The sequence below is a fragment of the Phaeodactylum tricornutum genome, chromosome 5 (assembly GCF_000150955.2).
Source record: "Phaeodactylum tricornutum CCAP 1055/1 chromosome 5, whole genome shotgun sequence".
In the NCBI taxonomy this organism is placed as follows: domain Eukaryota; phylum Bacillariophyta; class Bacillariophyceae; order Surirellales; family Neidiaceae; genus Phaeodactylum; species Phaeodactylum tricornutum.
In genome coordinates, this window is record NC_011673.1 from 538,719 (window position 1) to 555,274 (window position 16,556).

Below are 16,556 nucleotides of genomic sequence, written 5' to 3' on the forward strand. Positions count from 1 at the left end.
ACACAAAAGCCAAAAAACCTTTAGCTGGTGTCCACGATACGTGCTCGCATCTATATATGTTGTGCCAAGATGGATGCCTTGGATGGCTCTGTCGCATTTTTGCCTTGGGATACCGCTGATGCGTCTAACGGCATACCTCCCTCCTGGTGCCTTACGTACCCGTCAGCTTGGTCCATGTCTTCCTCCATATTCAAGATTTCGTAACTTGTCGAAAGCATTTTCCAGACACTGACATTCGAGGGTGCCTTGGTCCACCCCGCTTTCCAAACCATCATACAGTACATCAAGGTAAAGACTGCCTCGACCAGGCCGTAGAAGAAGGGAACCGCAACCGCTTTGGCTTGGTTCTCACCATCAAACATGGAGAGAGCAACCGAAGTGGCGATTCCCACATTTTGGTAGCAGCACTCGATCGAAGTAGTGACACGTTCCGGTTTGCGTAGTCGCAGCACACTCGTAAGGACGTTGGCCACGGTCAAGCCGATCAAATAGGGTGTCGATACGCCGAGATAGAATCGCCACTCCCGGTCCCAAATGCGCACGTCCGCGTCAGAGTTGGACATGACAGCGGAAAACACCACCAGCGCAATACCGGCAAAGTTTCCCAAGCGGTTGGCATTTAGATTGAAGGCATGGGATTTGAAGTAGGCCGAAGCGGTGATACCCAAAGCAATGGCGAGAATAACAATGACCAAAGCGATGACCAGACTCTTCCAATCCAACGAGCTGACGATATCGTCGTTGTAAGACCAACGCGCGTACACAATCAAGTTCAACGGGAGCATAACGGTACTGAGGCATGTGGAAATAGCCGTCATAGTGACGGAGAGTGCCAAGTCGGCATTGAACATGCTGCACCACCAGTTGCTGTACGATCCACCGGGACTGCTGGTAACAACCAGTAGAGTCAGGCCTTCGGCGTGATTGAGTCTGAAGGCGCGGACCGCCGCAAATCCCGCCAGGGGTAGAATGCCAAACTGTAAGAAAACACCGGTCCCGATGGCCTTGACGTTCTGCAGCTGAGCCCGCAGTGCCGACACGTCCACCGTCGCGCTCATGCCGAAGACGAGGCAAAAGAGCAGCACCGAACCGGTGATCTCGATAAAGCTATCCAGAGCAACACCCATACTACAATGCGATGATGACCAAGGAAGCTAGGAAACGAGAGAAAGGAGAGAGAGTATAAGGTCAAAGTTGCAACTGGAGTTGGCGCCTAACAGTAATGTATCCATGAGAGCAAAATCGTCGACGGCAGGGGCGTTTCCCTCGAGCGCCGACGATCCCTTTTGTCATGAGCGTTGCAGAAAAGGATTAATGAATCGGCGAGTAGATAGGCGATGTCGCTCTCTCGGCATGCGCTCAGGATCTATGACAGAAGAAGTAGTCCAACGGCAATTGCCATTTATATTTCACCATTTAGGTGATGACATTTTGAGCCTTTTCGTTGCAACTAGACACGCCATCTTCCATTTAAGCTTCGAAACTTAGAATGGTCTTTAACTAGCGCGACCAAAGGCGAACATTATAATCGACCCGGTTGTCACGCTCCTGTCACACTGTGTCACATCTTTCGTCACAATCACAGCCAACACCATACTGACAGTGCAGTCCGTGTACAATGGATGAGCCATCGAAGGAGTTGAAAGAGGCAGCGACAATACCACAGCTCTTGGCATATGCCAACACTAAACGGAGACAATAACAGAAACAAATCAGCGGCAGCCCACAACGAAGCGGAGAAAGCAAAGCCCTTCATTATGAGCCATCGCAATTATAACGGCGGTCGACGTCACGATCATCGTCCCGAAAAGCGACCCCGACCAGAGATCCGATCTTTCCCGAACGGCAGCAACAACCAATCACGGGGTCCCTTACAGAATAGTGATTATCATCATCACCGCTACAACCCATCACGGAGACCAACTGACACGCATTATGAACCATCGCTTCCGTCGCGCGATCACCATCGCGGCGGGAGAGGGCCGTATAGTGCTGATAATGGTGCCTCATCCTACCGTCAAACAACTCACAGGCAGCGGACTACTGCACCACCATCCTCATTCCCGCTATTGCGGCACAACGACCAAGAACGCGGTTTGAATAGAGATTGGGACCGCCGGCAAGGTGGCGCAGATCACTCGCAACAAACGGTATCAGCTTCGGCGTCGGCGTCACACGGAGATCCGCAAAATCGCCCTGTTGGGAACACAAGCGACGATACTAGGCTCGAGCCCAGTTCCGATTCCCAGCCGTCGTCAGCCAATCTTAAGCATCATGACGCGCCCGTACTGGTACCACCAGACGAATGGGCAGCCATGACGCATGACGAGAAGCTCCAAAATATGGTACGCAAAAGTCTGCACCGCTGCACCCGCCCGTGTATTATGCTCGTATCGAGACATTTCTAACTTTTGATTCGTTCCGCCAAAGCTCGCTTGCCGCGATTTGGTTGCACTAGGCTTGCCCGCTTTAAATTATCGTCAAATCGAGCAGCGATACCCGCTCGCTGTAGACGAGACCAAAAACGCGTTACGTGCCAAGCTCCAACAGCAAGATGCGGTGCGAGTTCGGGAAATTCAAGAAAGATACGAATCGGAAAGCGACCAGTACTCGAGCGACGACATGCAACGAAACATGGTGGTATCGAAACCTACGCTGGGTCCACCAAAGGATTTTGTGGCCGCATTCGTAGCGTTCATAGAAGCGCTTCCCGAGTGTCTCCCTCTCACTTTGGGCTTTCACATTTCGCTGGGCTCCGATGACTTTTGCTTCTGTCCCTGCGGAAAGCGCATGCGCACTTGGCGCGCACAATTCCGTCTCAGCGTACCGGAATGTCAAGGGAGTAACAAAGGTGGTACAGGTGGCCGTGCTCACCACGGTGGCAAGGCACCAAAGGCATTGCTCTGTCACGTCGACGCCAAGCAATCTTGTGTCTGGCATTGGATTGTCGGCACATACTTAAGAATCCTATACAAAGAATATTGGAAAGACTCTCAAGGAAGGCCAATCGTAGGACATAAAGCTCTGTATGATGTCAATGGAAAAGCATGCAAGGTAGCAGAGAGGATGGAGCAAGCGGAGATTATGAGGTATGTTGTTTTGGGCGGTGGTTCCTGTGCTCTTGTTCTTTACGACTATTGTTCGTCTGAACCATTGACTACTCTTTATCAGACAAATCCAGTATCTTCACACACTGTTTGAAAAAGAGAAAGAAAAAGCAGAAGAGCTACAGAGAAGAGCTCAGCACTTTGAGGAATTGGCCAAGGTGAGTCGTCTTGGAATTACTTCGATGTTTTCAATTTTTTGTCTACCTGAGTTGTCTCAACGAGGCTCGCCTTTGTCCAGACTACCGACCGTGCCAAAGATTACCAACTCGAAGCCGACACAGAAGATAGCCTTTTGAAGCATTTCAAACTCGACAAAAGAGATTCCGCGAAGAAGGTTGTATTGACGGACAGCGAGAAAGATTCCTTCAGCTTGAAACGCTCCTACTTTTTTGATTTGTGTCGGCGCGCCCTCCGTTGCAGAAAAATCGAAAGTACAGCTTCAATCGATCTTGATGTTGATCATGGTTTCTCACTTCAGGAATGTTTTGAATTCTGGAAACAATCAAAGGACGAAAGCCACCGGTTTCTATTCTCTAATCTAAAGAAGAACGAATGTGGAGTGTGGCTAAATCGTTGGAATATTCAATTTTCTGGTAAGTAAAGATTCCCTCAAATTTCGTGTTTCTTTCAAATTCGGTGTATTGCTTATTACTGTACAGCTGCCATCAACACGAAGGCTGAGAAATGGGAAGATCAAGACAGTTTGGTGGCCGTAGACGACGGCGGGCCAACTCGGGTTTTTGTCTCGGAAGTGTGGCGGCAATTGCCAGCGTTGAAAGCTCATCATCGAGGATTTGATGTAAGCCTTTTCGATAGCGACCAAAAGGGAGGCAACGTTACACCTTGTGGTAACGATTGGCTCCAAAGCAAATTTGGAAAGAACGCTGAAATTGAAGAGATTCGCGCTGCGCTCCGTCCTTACTATAGAGCGGTCGGACGAATCATGCTGCATTGTTTTTTTCATGACATTCCACTGGCAGCACACACGATGCCACCGTTGCTTCGACACTACCTACTTCGCGGTGTAAGTCCAATTGATAAAGGCTACCCATTGTCTGATTTAGTCACCGACGTAGTCAAAATGACGAATTTAAGCTCAGCCGATAACCCTGTTGTCGAGTTCGTGGAAATGTGTGGCGATGACGAAGAAGCAGAAAATACAGAAGACAACTTTCGCTTAATGGCTCATAAACGGTTCATCGAGGAAAGCGACATTTCGCTTGAAGCTCTTAAAGAGGGGCTTACTCTGGACGGTACGTTTGGGCTGCCATCAAACTGTCTTATGATTTAATTTTGTGTTCACTGGGGTTGCTGTTTTAGGAGAGGTTGAAATTTCTTTCCTTTACAGACCGCTATCGATCAGTGCTCTTAACGAGATCCTTTTTAGCCGTGAGCAGGTCACGGCGAAAGATCTATGCTCCATCATTGAAGTTCAGTACGATGATAGTGTCGGACATGAAGCCGTTGAGAACCAGAAAAGTATACTTCGGCTCGAAGAGGACAAGGAAGGCAAATTGATCTGGGTCGGAGCTTTACCTGAATTAATTTACCGGCGTGCGCGAACAGAGCCTGAATATCCACGGCGGGTTCTATTCTTCGCTACTGGCCTGTTGTACCTCCCCTACCAGGGTGTGAAATTGATCGTGGAATTTAACATTGAGGAACTGGCTGCCGAAGACTCCCTGCCGGTCGCGCACACTTGCACATACGTGATGAAACTTCCTGGTCTCGCCTACAATGGGAGTTCGGAGACGCTAGAAGAACGGCTTGATTACAGTATGTGCAACAGCGACAAAGTTGGCTTTGACATTTCGTAAATCTTCGGTTGAGACACAAATTTGCGTCAAGACGTACACAAAGACAGTAAAACAGTAAATACTTTAATCAGGACTACGAAAATGCGTCACATAGAAAGCGAAATTAACATGCTTCATTAGATGGATCCCTCCAAGCTGGTGACGCCTTTTACGGTCCGGTGGTTTTTGTGGCGCACAGCTCGATTCGGCGTAGTAATCGTTGACTTTTTCTTGAACAAGCCGCCAAACAAACCTTTTTTCTTCTTTGGTATCACAGCAGCAGGCATTGCTGTCGTTTCCGTTTGTCTGTTTGTGGAAGAAAAGTCCAATTGATGATCATTCGTCTACAAAGCCCCGCGAAAAAGAACCACGTTAGAAAACGATCAAAAGGTGAACTCACGGTAACTCTGATAGAATTTACACTTACCCTTGGTGCCGTCGGACCAATTCCATGTTCATCAGCGGGACTCGAAATGCCACTCATACTTGAAATATCGTCTTGTAAAAGAGCTGCAGAACCGTTCGCTTCCAAAGCCTCATTTGTCGCCATGGGCGTGACGGGCGGCAAAGTGTGGCCGTACACATTTGCAACATTATTGGTTGTTTGGGAGTGCCGTAAAAAGGATGGCAAGGGACCAGATTTTTCCTTTTCTTTCTTAGCCTTGATCAGAGCTTTGGTTTCCAGCAATTCAAGCAGGACCGCCTCGCGCCCTTCGTATGCTCGCATAATGGTACTCACACGATCGATTTGACCGGGTACCGATGTTTTGCCATACACATAGTTGAGCAGCTCAGACACTTGGGCAATTACGGCAGGAGATGTGCCATCGACGTCATTCGAATACTCTGAGCCGCTTTCATCATCTTCGTCTTCCATAGCGCGATGATCATCATCTTCGTCCTCATCTTCCTTTTCTGAGAAGCGAGAGCTCAAGACTGGCATATCGTCCACCTTTTCTTCCTTCTCGGGCCAAGATCCTTGTTCTTCCATGCGGTACTTTGCAGCAGTAATGGCAACATCCGCTGCTAGACTCGACTTTGTTTTTTGAACAGCATCATTAAAGGCTTGATCATTGCTTGTGCCATTTTGCGTTTGGTAACGAACCGACAGTTTTTGCACTAAATGGTCTTCGCGTCCTGTATACTTCGCCAGCAGCTTGTCCAAAAGTCGGACTTTCTCCGGTTCGTATTGTTCAAGCAAGGACTCAACAACATATGAATAGAACTGGAGAGGATCAGCTTGGATAGTCTCGGCCGTCGACATGCCTGGGTGAGCTGGGTAACCCTGACCAAATTGGGAAATTATGTCTTCCGGCACAGTGTGATTGGTGATGGCCGCCTGTGTCTTCATAGCGATGCGTTGTTTTTCAAGTAACAAAGACGGCCCCCCTAAACTTTCCATAACGGAAACCTCCGCACCATGGTCAAATTCATCATCGTATTCGACTTCTTGAACTGGAGCAGCAGGAGTTTTTGCGGTTGTATTGATGGGGCCCAAAGCCGTTGTTGGTATCGCTGGCGGTGAAGGCTGCTTCGGAGTAGATATCGACATGGTTTTAGAGATGGCTGTATCGGGCAAAACTAATTGTTCGGGGTGGTCGGTGACTTTGCTCACGGGAACGTGTGCATTGTCATGCTTTTCATCTTTTTTCATGTTGGGTTTTGACGCAGATCCTTTTTTCCTAGTTTGCGGGTCCACCGTCGAGTCGTCTTCGTAAGTAACATAGGAGGACTCGTCGCGTTCCGATGTAAGCGTTTCGTTTTCTAATGAATCCTCGTAATCCGAAAACGAACCCACCCTTCGAAAAGTGTCACGACAAATATTGTTGGAGTTCGAACAAATAGTGTCAATCAACGTGTCCAAGAAGGACTCGGATTCATAGGGATTCGATGCTTTGGAACCGCGATTGCCACTTCGCCGAGATGATTTTGGCTGGACGTAGGACTCGTCTCCTTCTGTAAGTGTCCCAGTCGTTTCGTCTTCACGAGACGCCTTCTTTTTTGTTTTGCGCAGCTTTTTGGTCCCTTTTTTGGGTCGTTTCTTTTTCTCAGATATAGTGCGTTCCGGTTCTTCCCATTTTATTTTGGAAGCAGTGTTTTCGGCAGGAGGGTTCTCGATCTTCCTTGGTGCCGACAAAGCTCGGGGCGAAACTGTGGCTGTCTTCCGTGGGCGGCGAAACAACAAATGCACGCATTCCGGATCCGCTTCAATGATGAAATCCATAATTTCGTCAAAGTTCAGTCTCGAAACGGTTCTATCGTTAATGCTCAAAAGCTCGTCGCCAATCTCGAGCTGATGTGAAAGAGCGGCAGCACCGGTTCGAGGCAGATCGCAAATCCGGACACCTCGCTGATGCGAAGGTTGTTGCGGATCGTACATTGGCTCGAACACGATGCCCATGGGTTTCTTCAAACTTAAACGAATCAATCCATTCGCCGCCGGCGCTCTGCGTAGTGGCACCTCCTCTGCCGCAGCGTTACTGTTATAAGCCGCGCCCATGTAACGATCGGGTGTCATGGCACGAGTCGGGTTGTGGCTCGGAGTGGTGTGGTGAGGAAGATTTCCAACGCGATCGCGAGGGGCTGACGAGTACCGTCCATTCATTGCGCGGGTATTGTTCGTCGCGGGAGTAACGGAACGCTGACTATGATAGGCAGCGGTAGTGCTATTGTACGGAGACTCCATGGTGGGGGTGTACTTGTAACTATAAGGATAAACGGTAGGAGCTCCCGTTGTGGCCATCTTAAGGGACGTCAAGAACCGTCCACTCCTTTCAAAGTTTGAGCGTACTGCCTGCTACACATGATCGGTCGCTCTTCTGCGGTGGTCTACTTCCGTCGCATACTCTCGATCACTCGTGTAGCGAGTGCGGCTAGGTGTTCCGTTGACTTTTTTGTGTATGCCATAGACATCAATGTAATTGTAGCTTACATACTTCTTTCATCGGATTGCCAATTAACGTGACTTTTTCTAGATAAATCCATTGAGTGCCGCCGCGTACATTGGTCACGGCTGGCGTTCTTATGTAATCGCCAATGCACACGACAACTCCGTAGAGTACGCGAGTTTTCGAAACTTTGAAATCATAAACTTTAAATATTTTTAAATCTCAATTCTGCCACCTTCCCGTGAGCGAAAGTCGCAATAGAGCGATTCCAAAATTCCGTGCAAGCCGCGAAATCCTTTGTCAATTAATATCTGATAGTGAAACATGCGCAATAGCTGCTGGCGGATCATTGTGCTTCACAATGTAAGCTTGGATGTCCTCTTCCTTCCTTCCCAAAATCAGCTTTCTCCGTTTCTTTTTATTTTTTCAACAAATTGCATACAGTCTTGACAAAGACTCACTGGGAAAGCAATGTGGTACACGTATAGCATACGACCAAGGAAATCACCTATTTGTATCAGCTTACAATCACAGTCAGTCTCCGTCTACTAGCCATAGCTAGAGTCCATTTCATCTGTCCATCTCCCCAGAGACCATATTGGCAAACCCTATTCCTAGCCATGACGTCACAGCTTTCGTCTCTACGAACCACGAAAACCTCAACGGACGATGGCAAGGATTGCTACCTACCTTTATGGGCGGGCGTGATACTCCGAGTACGACGTGCAATAACGTGTACAAGCACAAAAGTCCAGCCCAATACTACGGTAGAGACAGCCTACAAATGTTAACTGTAAATTATGGTTTTGCACGAGTCATCATTTCCAAGGGCATCATAGCTGGAGACTAGCAAACAATCCGATCTTTGTATCTCGTTGCTTCTCCTTGACCGACAGTGAATTGGGCTGCTCCTAGAACAAGGGACGATCATTGGAAAACAGAATGGGGGCGACGCGGTACCCGTTGCACGGCTCCGAAACTTCCAGTCGCGCCAGCGGAAGTAGTAGTCGGAAATCAGGCGTCGATAAGCCCATTGCGTTCGCACTCGTGGCGCTATTGTTCCTATACTCGACCGTCACACTCGCCACGTACTACCGAGTGTCGGCATCCGACCACGATGCATTGACTACATCAGCAACGGTCTCCGGCACCGCGACAACGAGCTTCCCTTCCACGCTGCATGCGGCGTCGGTAACCCAAAAAATACTCGTACCGAAGAAACAGGAAGGTCCGATCGAGAGACTGCAGCGTACATTCCCAATACACGTGGGAAAAGATGTGGAAGAAATCCCACATTCCGGACTGGAGACAGTTGATGTCAATCCGAATCAAAAGGGTCGCGATTCACCTTCCAACCTGCCCAAAACCATGATGGTTCCCAAATTCTTTGAAGACTCGCATGGCGCGGCCTACGGCGGATCAATCCGCGACTATCTCGGCAACGGCGATGAACTCATGTCTTTCGAAAAGACAATGAAGATCGGCTCCTCTTTGGATGGCCTTGAGACGATCTATTGTAGCATCGCCAGCTACCGCGATCCTGAATGTACGCTGACGGTGGAAGATTTGTTCGCCCGCGCTGCACACCCCGATCGAATCCGTGTCGCCATCCTTGATCAACGCGTCGAGGGTGATTCCGTCTGTGCACAGCCCGCTAAACCCTGTAACGAAGACCCATCGCAAGCGCTATGCAAGTACCGCCATCTGATTGACGTCTTCGAAATGGACGCTCGCCTTGCCGTTGGCCCAGTCTTTGCCAGACATCTTGCGCATCGGCACTACCGTGGCGAATACTTTGCCATGCAGATCGACTCGCACGTACGGTTCATTGAAGGATGGGATGACGACATTGTCCAGCAATGGAAATCCGCCAAGAACGAAATGGCCGTTCTCTCCACCTATGTGTCAGACATAAACGGCTCCATTGACCCGATCACGCACGAATCAACCCACGAGAACCGTCCGATCATGTGTGCGTCGGATTACGAAGGACACGGCGCCAACAAACATTTGCGGCACGGCCAACAACCGGAAGGACCGGCTGGAATCAAAGGGCAACCGACGCTGCATCCGTTTTGGGCGGCGGGTTTCTCGTTTGCCCGAGGTCATTTTGTCATTCAAATTCCATACGATCAATACCTCCCCATGGTCTTTCAAGGCGAAGAAATTTCCATCGGGCTGCGAGGATTTACGTTTGGATACGATTATTACGCTCCCGAGCGTGGTGTCATGTTCCATATGTACGCGGTCAAGGACAACGAAGAAAAGCGCAAAAAAGTACCTCTATTTTGGGAGAATTTGGCTTCCTATCGGGGTGCGGGTGTAAGAGCTATGAAAAGGTTGAATGTAATTATTGGTATGGCGTCCTACCCGGAAACAGAGTACAATACAAAGGACATGAAAAAGTATGGGCTGGGCAAAGTTCGAACGACGGCAAAATTTTTCAAAACCTTTGGTATCCATACTGCCACGCAGACCGTAGAGGATCACCTTTGTAGATTTGTAGGCAAGCCAATGATGAAAGTGTTTCTACCAGCACTGCGGGAAAACGGGATGGGTCTGGACTACAAAAAGATTGATTACGTGTTTAAAGATGCCTGGCCCTCGAAAAAGAAGGAAAAGAAGAAAGTTTAATTCATGATTTTGACGAAGGCGTATGCCCGTCTAGCCAATGATTGAGACAGTAACCGGGTTGAGCCCTGCTCAGACGGTAGCTCGCGGATTTTGTCGTTGTATTGCGCGAAAGGTCAGAGCAATCACCACAAACAAGTTAGACTGAAAAGATTGCAAGAAGCTAGCTCTTGGCTAGGGGTTGCCTCGGAGAGTAAATATCTCGGGGTATCTTGGCAAGCCTGTTGCACTAAAGAAAGTTCTTTGCATTTACCGTACATTTAATTGAAAGCTAGCACGCGGGCAAACCACTAACATTAAGTACAAGCGTACACTACGCCGACCATTGATTAAATGTTAGGCTCTCGCTGCTGCTAGGCTATCGCCTTGAAGGACCTGCCATACTCCTGTTTTGCTTTCGTATCGCACAATACCAGCGACTACTTGCGTCCCCATAAAGGCCGCCAGTGCCCACCAAATTTGTGCCAAGCTAACTGCTCCGGACGTTGTGACAAAATAGCGAACCAGCCCGACACACGCGAAGTTTGCAATCCACATAACGATCATAGAGTAAAACCAATCCAAACCTCCCATAATAATGCCGTTCACAGGATAGGCCAAACCTTTTAGTACTTGAGTCAGCAGTACAACTGGAAAGATACCTGCCGCTGCTGCCTGTACAGCCGGATTGGTGGTAAGACTAGCCAGAATCCAGTTACGACGCCAAAAGGTCGACAGGGATAAGGCTGTCGCGACACCCCCGCCCAACCAGATCGAAGTGGAGATCAAATGTCGAATGAGCTGGGCTCGGACTTTGGGGGGATGTGAATCCGTATCGGCCAGTTCCCGGGCCAATGTTGTTTGAACGGCAACCGCGACTGCTTCACAAATCTGTGTCGTTGCGAATCCTAGTTGGAAAGTCAAATTGTAGGCGGCCGCCGAGACGGAGCCCAGCATGGCGGCCTGACGGGCACAGACAGAGTAGGCCAATACTTTCCCGAGACTGCGGAACAATACCAAACTACCGGCTTTTAGATACTTTTGCAGCGATTCGCCTAGTGCACCAAGCTGGCCGAGTATGTCCACCCGTACCCGACGATTCAAGGCAAAGAGCAAAGGGACCAGTGCAGTATACTGCGCCAACGCTGTCCCCGCCGCAGCCCCCGAGGCCCCCCAATGAAACACAAAAATAAAAAGCGGATCGAGAACGGCATTGAGAGCTGTGAAAAAGAGCGAATACCAGAGTGGTGTGCGTGTATCGCCGAGACCTCGAAAAATTCCGTTGGCCACGAGCCAGAGCGTTGCCGCGGGTGTGCCAAAGGCCCGGACTTGCAAATAAGAAACGGCGGAATGCCACATGGGAGAGGACGGATTCAAGCCCATGCCGCCGGTGATTGCTTTGCAAAATATGGAGTACACGAGAAGTTGAATAATTCCAACAGAGGCGGCCAAAAGTAGAGCCGAAGACACCGCAACGCTTAGTTCCTTAGCAGCTTTGTCGGTGTCTGCTTGAGTCGCTGCTTCCTTTCCACGAGCTTTGCCGTCTTGGGACGCTACCAGACTAATCGATGTCCGCAAGAGAGGGTCGTTGTAGAGCTTCGATACGGCATATTGGGCCGAAATGGCTACACCTGCGCCTCCCAGTACCTCGGGACCGAGTCTTCCTAGATACGCTGTATCCACCAAGGCCGCCAACGGTTCAGCCGCCAACTGTATCAGCGCGGGACCGCCAATCTGGACAAAGTCACGAGTTAGTTTGTTTTTCAAACTCTGTATCCGATCAGACGTATACTGAGCAGCTTCATGATCTTTATCCGCAGAGATCGATTCGTTCGATGCGGCACGGTTCGGAGAAAGTCGCTTGGAAAGTCGCGGTCCTTGCTGTTGACTTGGAGGAACAGTGAGTTTCGTAGGAAACGGCGCAACACGGAACGAGCGCTGGCCAACGAATCCTCGTAAAGGCAGCGGTTGGATAACGAGTACTGTGGCTAGACCCACTACGCCAGAGAAAGGTACGCCGCGCATGGTTGGCACGCTGGTGACCAATACAACATAAGCATGCCAATGAAGTGATAATTCTTACTTTACGGTTGGATCTTGAATGGCAGACTTGAGTTGGGGATCGACAGAGAAAGAGCGTGTAGATCCGAGGACAGTGTTGCATTTACAATGACACCATCTTATTCGGGACTCGTTGTATTTTCGTGACCACACAGGAATTTCGGAATTCGGATAGATGGACATACGGCATCTTAATGGAAGGCGCGCGAACGGATACAAACGTGCATTCCTTTACCGAACTCCATCGAATGTTCGCTACACGGCTTACCACCTTTGATTGGATGACTACGTCGATAAGCGTCAGAAGGCCGTTACGGGGTTGTCACGTGTTCCAACAGCTGGAAGTTGACACGGCCGGGCTACCTTACCGGCAAAGAGGCTTTTCACTGTCAATACCAACCATACTGGGAAACACGCGTAACGTTCAAAATGAAATAACTACCACTCTCAATTGACAATTTTGGAGCGCACATTCTGCGAAGAAGCATCGACGTAGCACTAGCATCCACTCTGCCCTGCGTCGACTCTATTCCTATCGTGATAACACACGGAATAGCACTTTTGTTCTTTGCATTTCGTTCTCAAACAACCATGGCCGCAAAAGACGACACGGGAATTCCACGCTTTTCTCCTTCTTCTTGGAGCATGCGCCGGCACTTTGGAGTTTCCGTAGTGTTAGCGCTGGGCTTTGGGATACTATTGTTGGTATTATCTAGTGACCCACACTCCTCGACCAGCTACACACAACACACCAACTCTCCGGTCTTTTCCTCCCGCTTGCTGCGCCTCGAGCCCACCTGGGAGCTGCAAACACGAGACAATGTATCCTCCGTATGGAAAGCACTGGGAGTGTCCAACGAGCAAAGGGTCCTCCTGAGGGTACATTACTCGAAACACCAGCCCAAAAACAAGCGTACAGTCAGCGATGCCAGTGGTGATTGGTTTGATGATTCCACAATTCGTAGTCTTCAACAATTGACATCCGAAGACCGCATGGCAGCGGAAGCGGAAGAGCTGGCCGTTAACGTATCGTTTGAAGACATTTGTACGTAGAACGTTGAATATTCTGCAAATTGATTCCGTATTACTTTCTTACAGATGCCAGCGTTTTTCTCTCTCAGATAAAACAATTGTATTTATCACCGCCACTTGGGCTTTGGGAAATTTGAGCACCTGGCTGCATATGCCGAGCTTGGTGGGTGAAATCATGTCGGGATTTTTGCTAGGTCCGCCACTCGCTGACTTTTGTCCCTTCCCTGAGGCCATGGTTCTCATTGGGAGTTTTGGATTGATTGGGCTCATTTTGGAATCCGGTATTGATTTGGATGTCGGCCAGCTTAAAGAAACAGGGAAACGCGCCATTCTGATGGCGTTTACCGGAACGGCCCTACCACTATTAGTGGGAATGGGTCTTGGTCGGGCTGCTGGGCAAGAATTGCAATCCAGTATCGCAATTGGCGCAACGTTTTCGCCTTCCTCGCTTGGTGTCTCGGCCAATGTACTGTCGGCCGGAGAAGTTCTCAACACACCGACGGGTCAAATGATTGTCGCCAGTAGCGTTGTCGATGATGTCCTTGGGCTTATCATGTTGAGTATACTGGATGTTTTTGTCAGGGAAAACACCACGGCGTTCGATTATTGCATACCCTTCATTTCGTCGTTTGGGTATTTGATTGTACTTGGATACTCCGGGATCACTTGGATGCCGTACATAATTGAACACAAAATTATGGCTAGATTTCCGGAGGGGTACCGCGAGTTGGTCGCCTTTTGTCTCATGTTTTTACTCCTCCTCGTATACCTTCCGCTGCTGAATTACTCCCGTGCCTCGTACCTGACTGGTACTTTTTTGGCGGGTCTGACATTTTCCCAGATAAACTCGGTCCATGCTGCTTTTGCTCAGCACGGACGAGGAATTCTCGATTGGCTGTTGCGCATATTTTTTGCAGCCACTATCGGGTTCCAAGTGCCCATTACACGCTTTCAAGACGGTTACGTCCTCAAGTGGGGCGCGAAATTTTGTAAGTCCTTGCGCCCGAGCAGCGACTTTATAGTCATTGCTATGGATTGATCCCATTCGCTCACGATTCTGTTTTTACTCAATGTAGTGGTGCCGATTTTGGCCAAAATGCCTTTAGGCCTTTACGTCCCGCGCTCCAACTGTAAAACGCTCCCGGAGGACTTTCCGTATGACCCGTATTGGCGCGATGTATGGATTACTTCGCTGGCACTGGTCTGCCGCGGCGAATTCAACTTTATTATTGCGAGTTTTGCATTAAGTGAAGGACTTGTCAACCCTGACATCTATTCGGCGATTGTCTTTTCAGTACTATGTGCCAGCATCTTTGGACCGCTGATATTGGCACGTGTCATTGCCTACTACAATGCTAAATCACAGGCCTATCTTTCTGGAAGTCATCCCATCGAGAGAGACGGCGATACGTCTGACGGCTTCCGTCCGCTTTATCTAGCGATTCAAGCGAGAACTCCGATCCACTGGGGTTTGCAGGACAGTTTCAAGAAAGCTTTGGACGATGCTGGCCTCATCATCATTGATCATCGTTCCTGGCATACTTTGGGCCTCAACGCGATCGATATTACGGAGCTCTTTGTTCAAGACACGAGAGTCAAGGTTCGTGTTTGTGCATGCTTCGAAACTCGCAAAGCAGCAGCTGCGGCGGCTGCCAATTCCGGTGAGTCGGTTGCGATTCTTTTGCCGATTCAAAAAGGCCAAGTACCTGAGTCAGCTACCATTAACGGCTCAGCAACAAGTCAAGACACAGATGCCAAAGACTCGGAGACTAGTAGTTCGCAAATGGAAAAAGGCAAGACAGAAGACGAGATCATTCGTGCACGGTGCGATGAAATAAAACAACGTACGTAGAACGATTCTGTCGAGTATGATAAAAGATGCGTGATGATATCCTAACCCTTTCCTCCGACGTAGTTCTCTCCAATTGCCTCCTTCCACACGATACCGAGGACTATGTGATTCAGGTGTCGCAGTGGCAGACATATACGTTCGACAATCAAGACTTGAAGGGATCGGATGATGACAAAAAGTTCTATCGATTCAACTTGCATCAGCCAACGGAATTAATAGTAGCTCCGAGCGAAGTATCTGCAGAAGATTCTCTTCCAACTGCTTCAGAAGTCGAGCCGCTGCGCCGCCCGGCATTATATCGGCGGTCGTCAACAATCACCGTAACCGATGATCCTACACCTGCTGATGAGCCCATGCTTTCGGGTCCTGATCTGTGGGAATCAGATGAAATTTCTCACGCAATGACTCGCGACGGCTATGTCATGTCTCCGGTTCCCGGCGGTATTCACCGTTCGGTGACCGCAGGTCTAGTTGGAGAAGCTGAGCACGGACATCATCCGGAACCGTATCACCGTCGTCGCATAACTTTCGACGCAGCCCTGTTGACAACTCATGGGGACGAGCTTGAAACAAGCATGATCAAAGAGCGTCTGCATGGATATGTACGACCGCATTTGTAGCTTTTGTGGTCATACACGCGTCTTCTTAGCCCTGTCATCTCGAGATACATTTTTGAATAGTATGTAGATTATAGTTTTTGTACTTGACAGAGAGTTATGCTTACCTGAAGGTTCGTTTTCTCGTCTTTGATCTCTCTTGGGAGTGGTTAGTTGCATTAGCAAAAACACTCACAATACTGTTAGAAGGTAGTAATCTTCACCCTCGCTCATCCCAATTTGTGAAGTTTCTTTCATTTGCATTAATTGTTAGAATTGTTGCGCCAAAAATCCCGGCTTCTTGAAAGGTAACAGATGTTGACCGTTACAATCGTCCACGTTTGACATAGATTTCTTTGAATTTGTATGACGGTGAAAAAGAACTGCTCTCTTTAACAGTAAAGCTTTAGAAATCGACAGTGAGTCCTGGCACACCTTAAAAAGCACCGTGACGTCAACAACTAGAATCAACTGTAGACGGGGCTGAAAATTGGCTAATGAAAGTAGGCTCGCGAGCATTCGCAGTCAAAATTGCTAAATAGACGAGTGTTTGATGTCCTTTTTCTAAACGAACTTTTGACTGTTTGCGATTCAAAAAGATGGCTTGTCATGCC

At 49.0% G+C, this 16,556-nt stretch overlaps 6 protein-coding genes across 6 annotated transcripts; 3 read left to right on the forward strand and 3 right to left on the reverse strand.

Annotated features, from left to right (window-relative positions):
• Positions 1-50: 50 nt before the first annotated feature.
• Positions 51-1,127, reverse strand: PHATRDRAFT_34425 (predicted protein; the record flags this gene model as incomplete). The annotated part of the gene is made up of 1 exon (XM_002178983.1): positions 51-1,127. One exon carries the CDS (start codon positions 1,125-1,127, stop codon positions 51-53), a length of 1,077 nt encoding a protein of 358 aa, XP_002179019.1.
• Positions 1,128-1,676: 549 nt separating this feature from the next.
• Positions 1,677-5,000, forward strand: PHATRDRAFT_44885 (predicted protein; the record flags this gene model as incomplete). The annotated part of the gene is made up of 6 exons (XM_002178763.1): positions 1,677-2,345; positions 2,431-3,089; positions 3,172-3,265; positions 3,346-3,700; positions 3,767-4,360; positions 4,428-5,000. 6 exons carry the CDS (start codon positions 1,677-1,679, stop codon positions 4,922-4,924), a joined length of 2,868 nt encoding a protein of 955 aa, XP_002178799.1. The 3' UTR covers positions 4,925-5,000.
• A 40-nt stretch (positions 5,001-5,040) lies between these two features.
• On the reverse strand, positions 5,041-7,665 carry PHATRDRAFT_44886 (predicted protein; the record flags this gene model as incomplete). Its single annotated transcript, XM_002178984.1, has 2 exons — positions 5,331-7,665; positions 5,041-5,247 (listed from the first exon to the last, which is right to left on the reverse strand). Exons 1-2 carry the CDS (start codon positions 7,644-7,646, stop codon positions 5,041-5,043), a joined length of 2,523 nt encoding a protein of 840 aa, XP_002179020.1. The 5' UTR covers positions 7,647-7,665.
• Positions 7,666-8,627: 962 nt separating this feature from the next.
• Positions 8,628-10,714, forward strand: PHATRDRAFT_44887 (predicted protein). The gene has a single exon (XM_002178764.1). It carries the CDS (start codon positions 8,734-8,736, stop codon positions 10,423-10,425), a length of 1,692 nt encoding a protein of 563 aa, XP_002178800.1. The 5' UTR covers positions 8,628-8,733; the 3' UTR covers positions 10,426-10,714.
• Positions 10,715-10,758: 44 nt separating this feature from the next.
• PHATRDRAFT_44888 (hypothetical protein) lies at positions 10,759-12,467 on the reverse strand (the record flags this gene model as incomplete). The annotated part of the gene is made up of 1 exon (XM_002178985.1): positions 10,759-12,467. The coding sequence occupies exon 1, from the start codon at positions 12,424-12,426 to the stop codon at positions 10,759-10,761; it is 1,668 nt and encodes a 555-aa protein (XP_002179021.1). The 5' UTR covers positions 12,427-12,467.
• Positions 12,468-12,950: 483 nt separating this feature from the next.
• Positions 12,951-16,068, forward strand: PHATRDRAFT_44889 (predicted protein). Its single transcript, XM_002178765.1, has 4 exons — positions 12,951-13,507; positions 13,584-14,483; positions 14,571-15,338; positions 15,410-16,068. Exons 1-4 carry the CDS (start codon positions 13,054-13,056, stop codon positions 15,964-15,966), a joined length of 2,679 nt encoding a protein of 892 aa, XP_002178801.1. The 5' UTR covers positions 12,951-13,053; the 3' UTR covers positions 15,967-16,068.
• The last annotated feature ends 488 nt before the right edge of the window (positions 16,069-16,556 follow it).

Bases quoted from the DNA above. Each gene is read 5' to 3' on its own strand.
- PHATRDRAFT_44887 (XM_002178764.1), top strand. From the start codon at position 8,734: ATGGGGGCGACGCGGTACCCGTTGCACGGCTCCGAAACTTCCAGTCGC.
- PHATRDRAFT_44889 (XM_002178765.1), top strand. From the start codon at position 13,054: ATGGCCGCAAAAGACGACACGGGAATTCCACGCTTTTCTCCTTCTTCT. The intron at 13,508-13,583 runs GTACGTAGAACG...TTTCTCTCTCAG, and splicing joins CGTATCGTTTGAAGACATTT to ATAAAACAATTGTATTTATC. The intron at 14,484-14,570 runs GTAAGTCCTTGC...TACTCAATGTAG, and splicing joins CAAGTGGGGCGCGAAATTTT to TGGTGCCGATTTTGGCCAAA.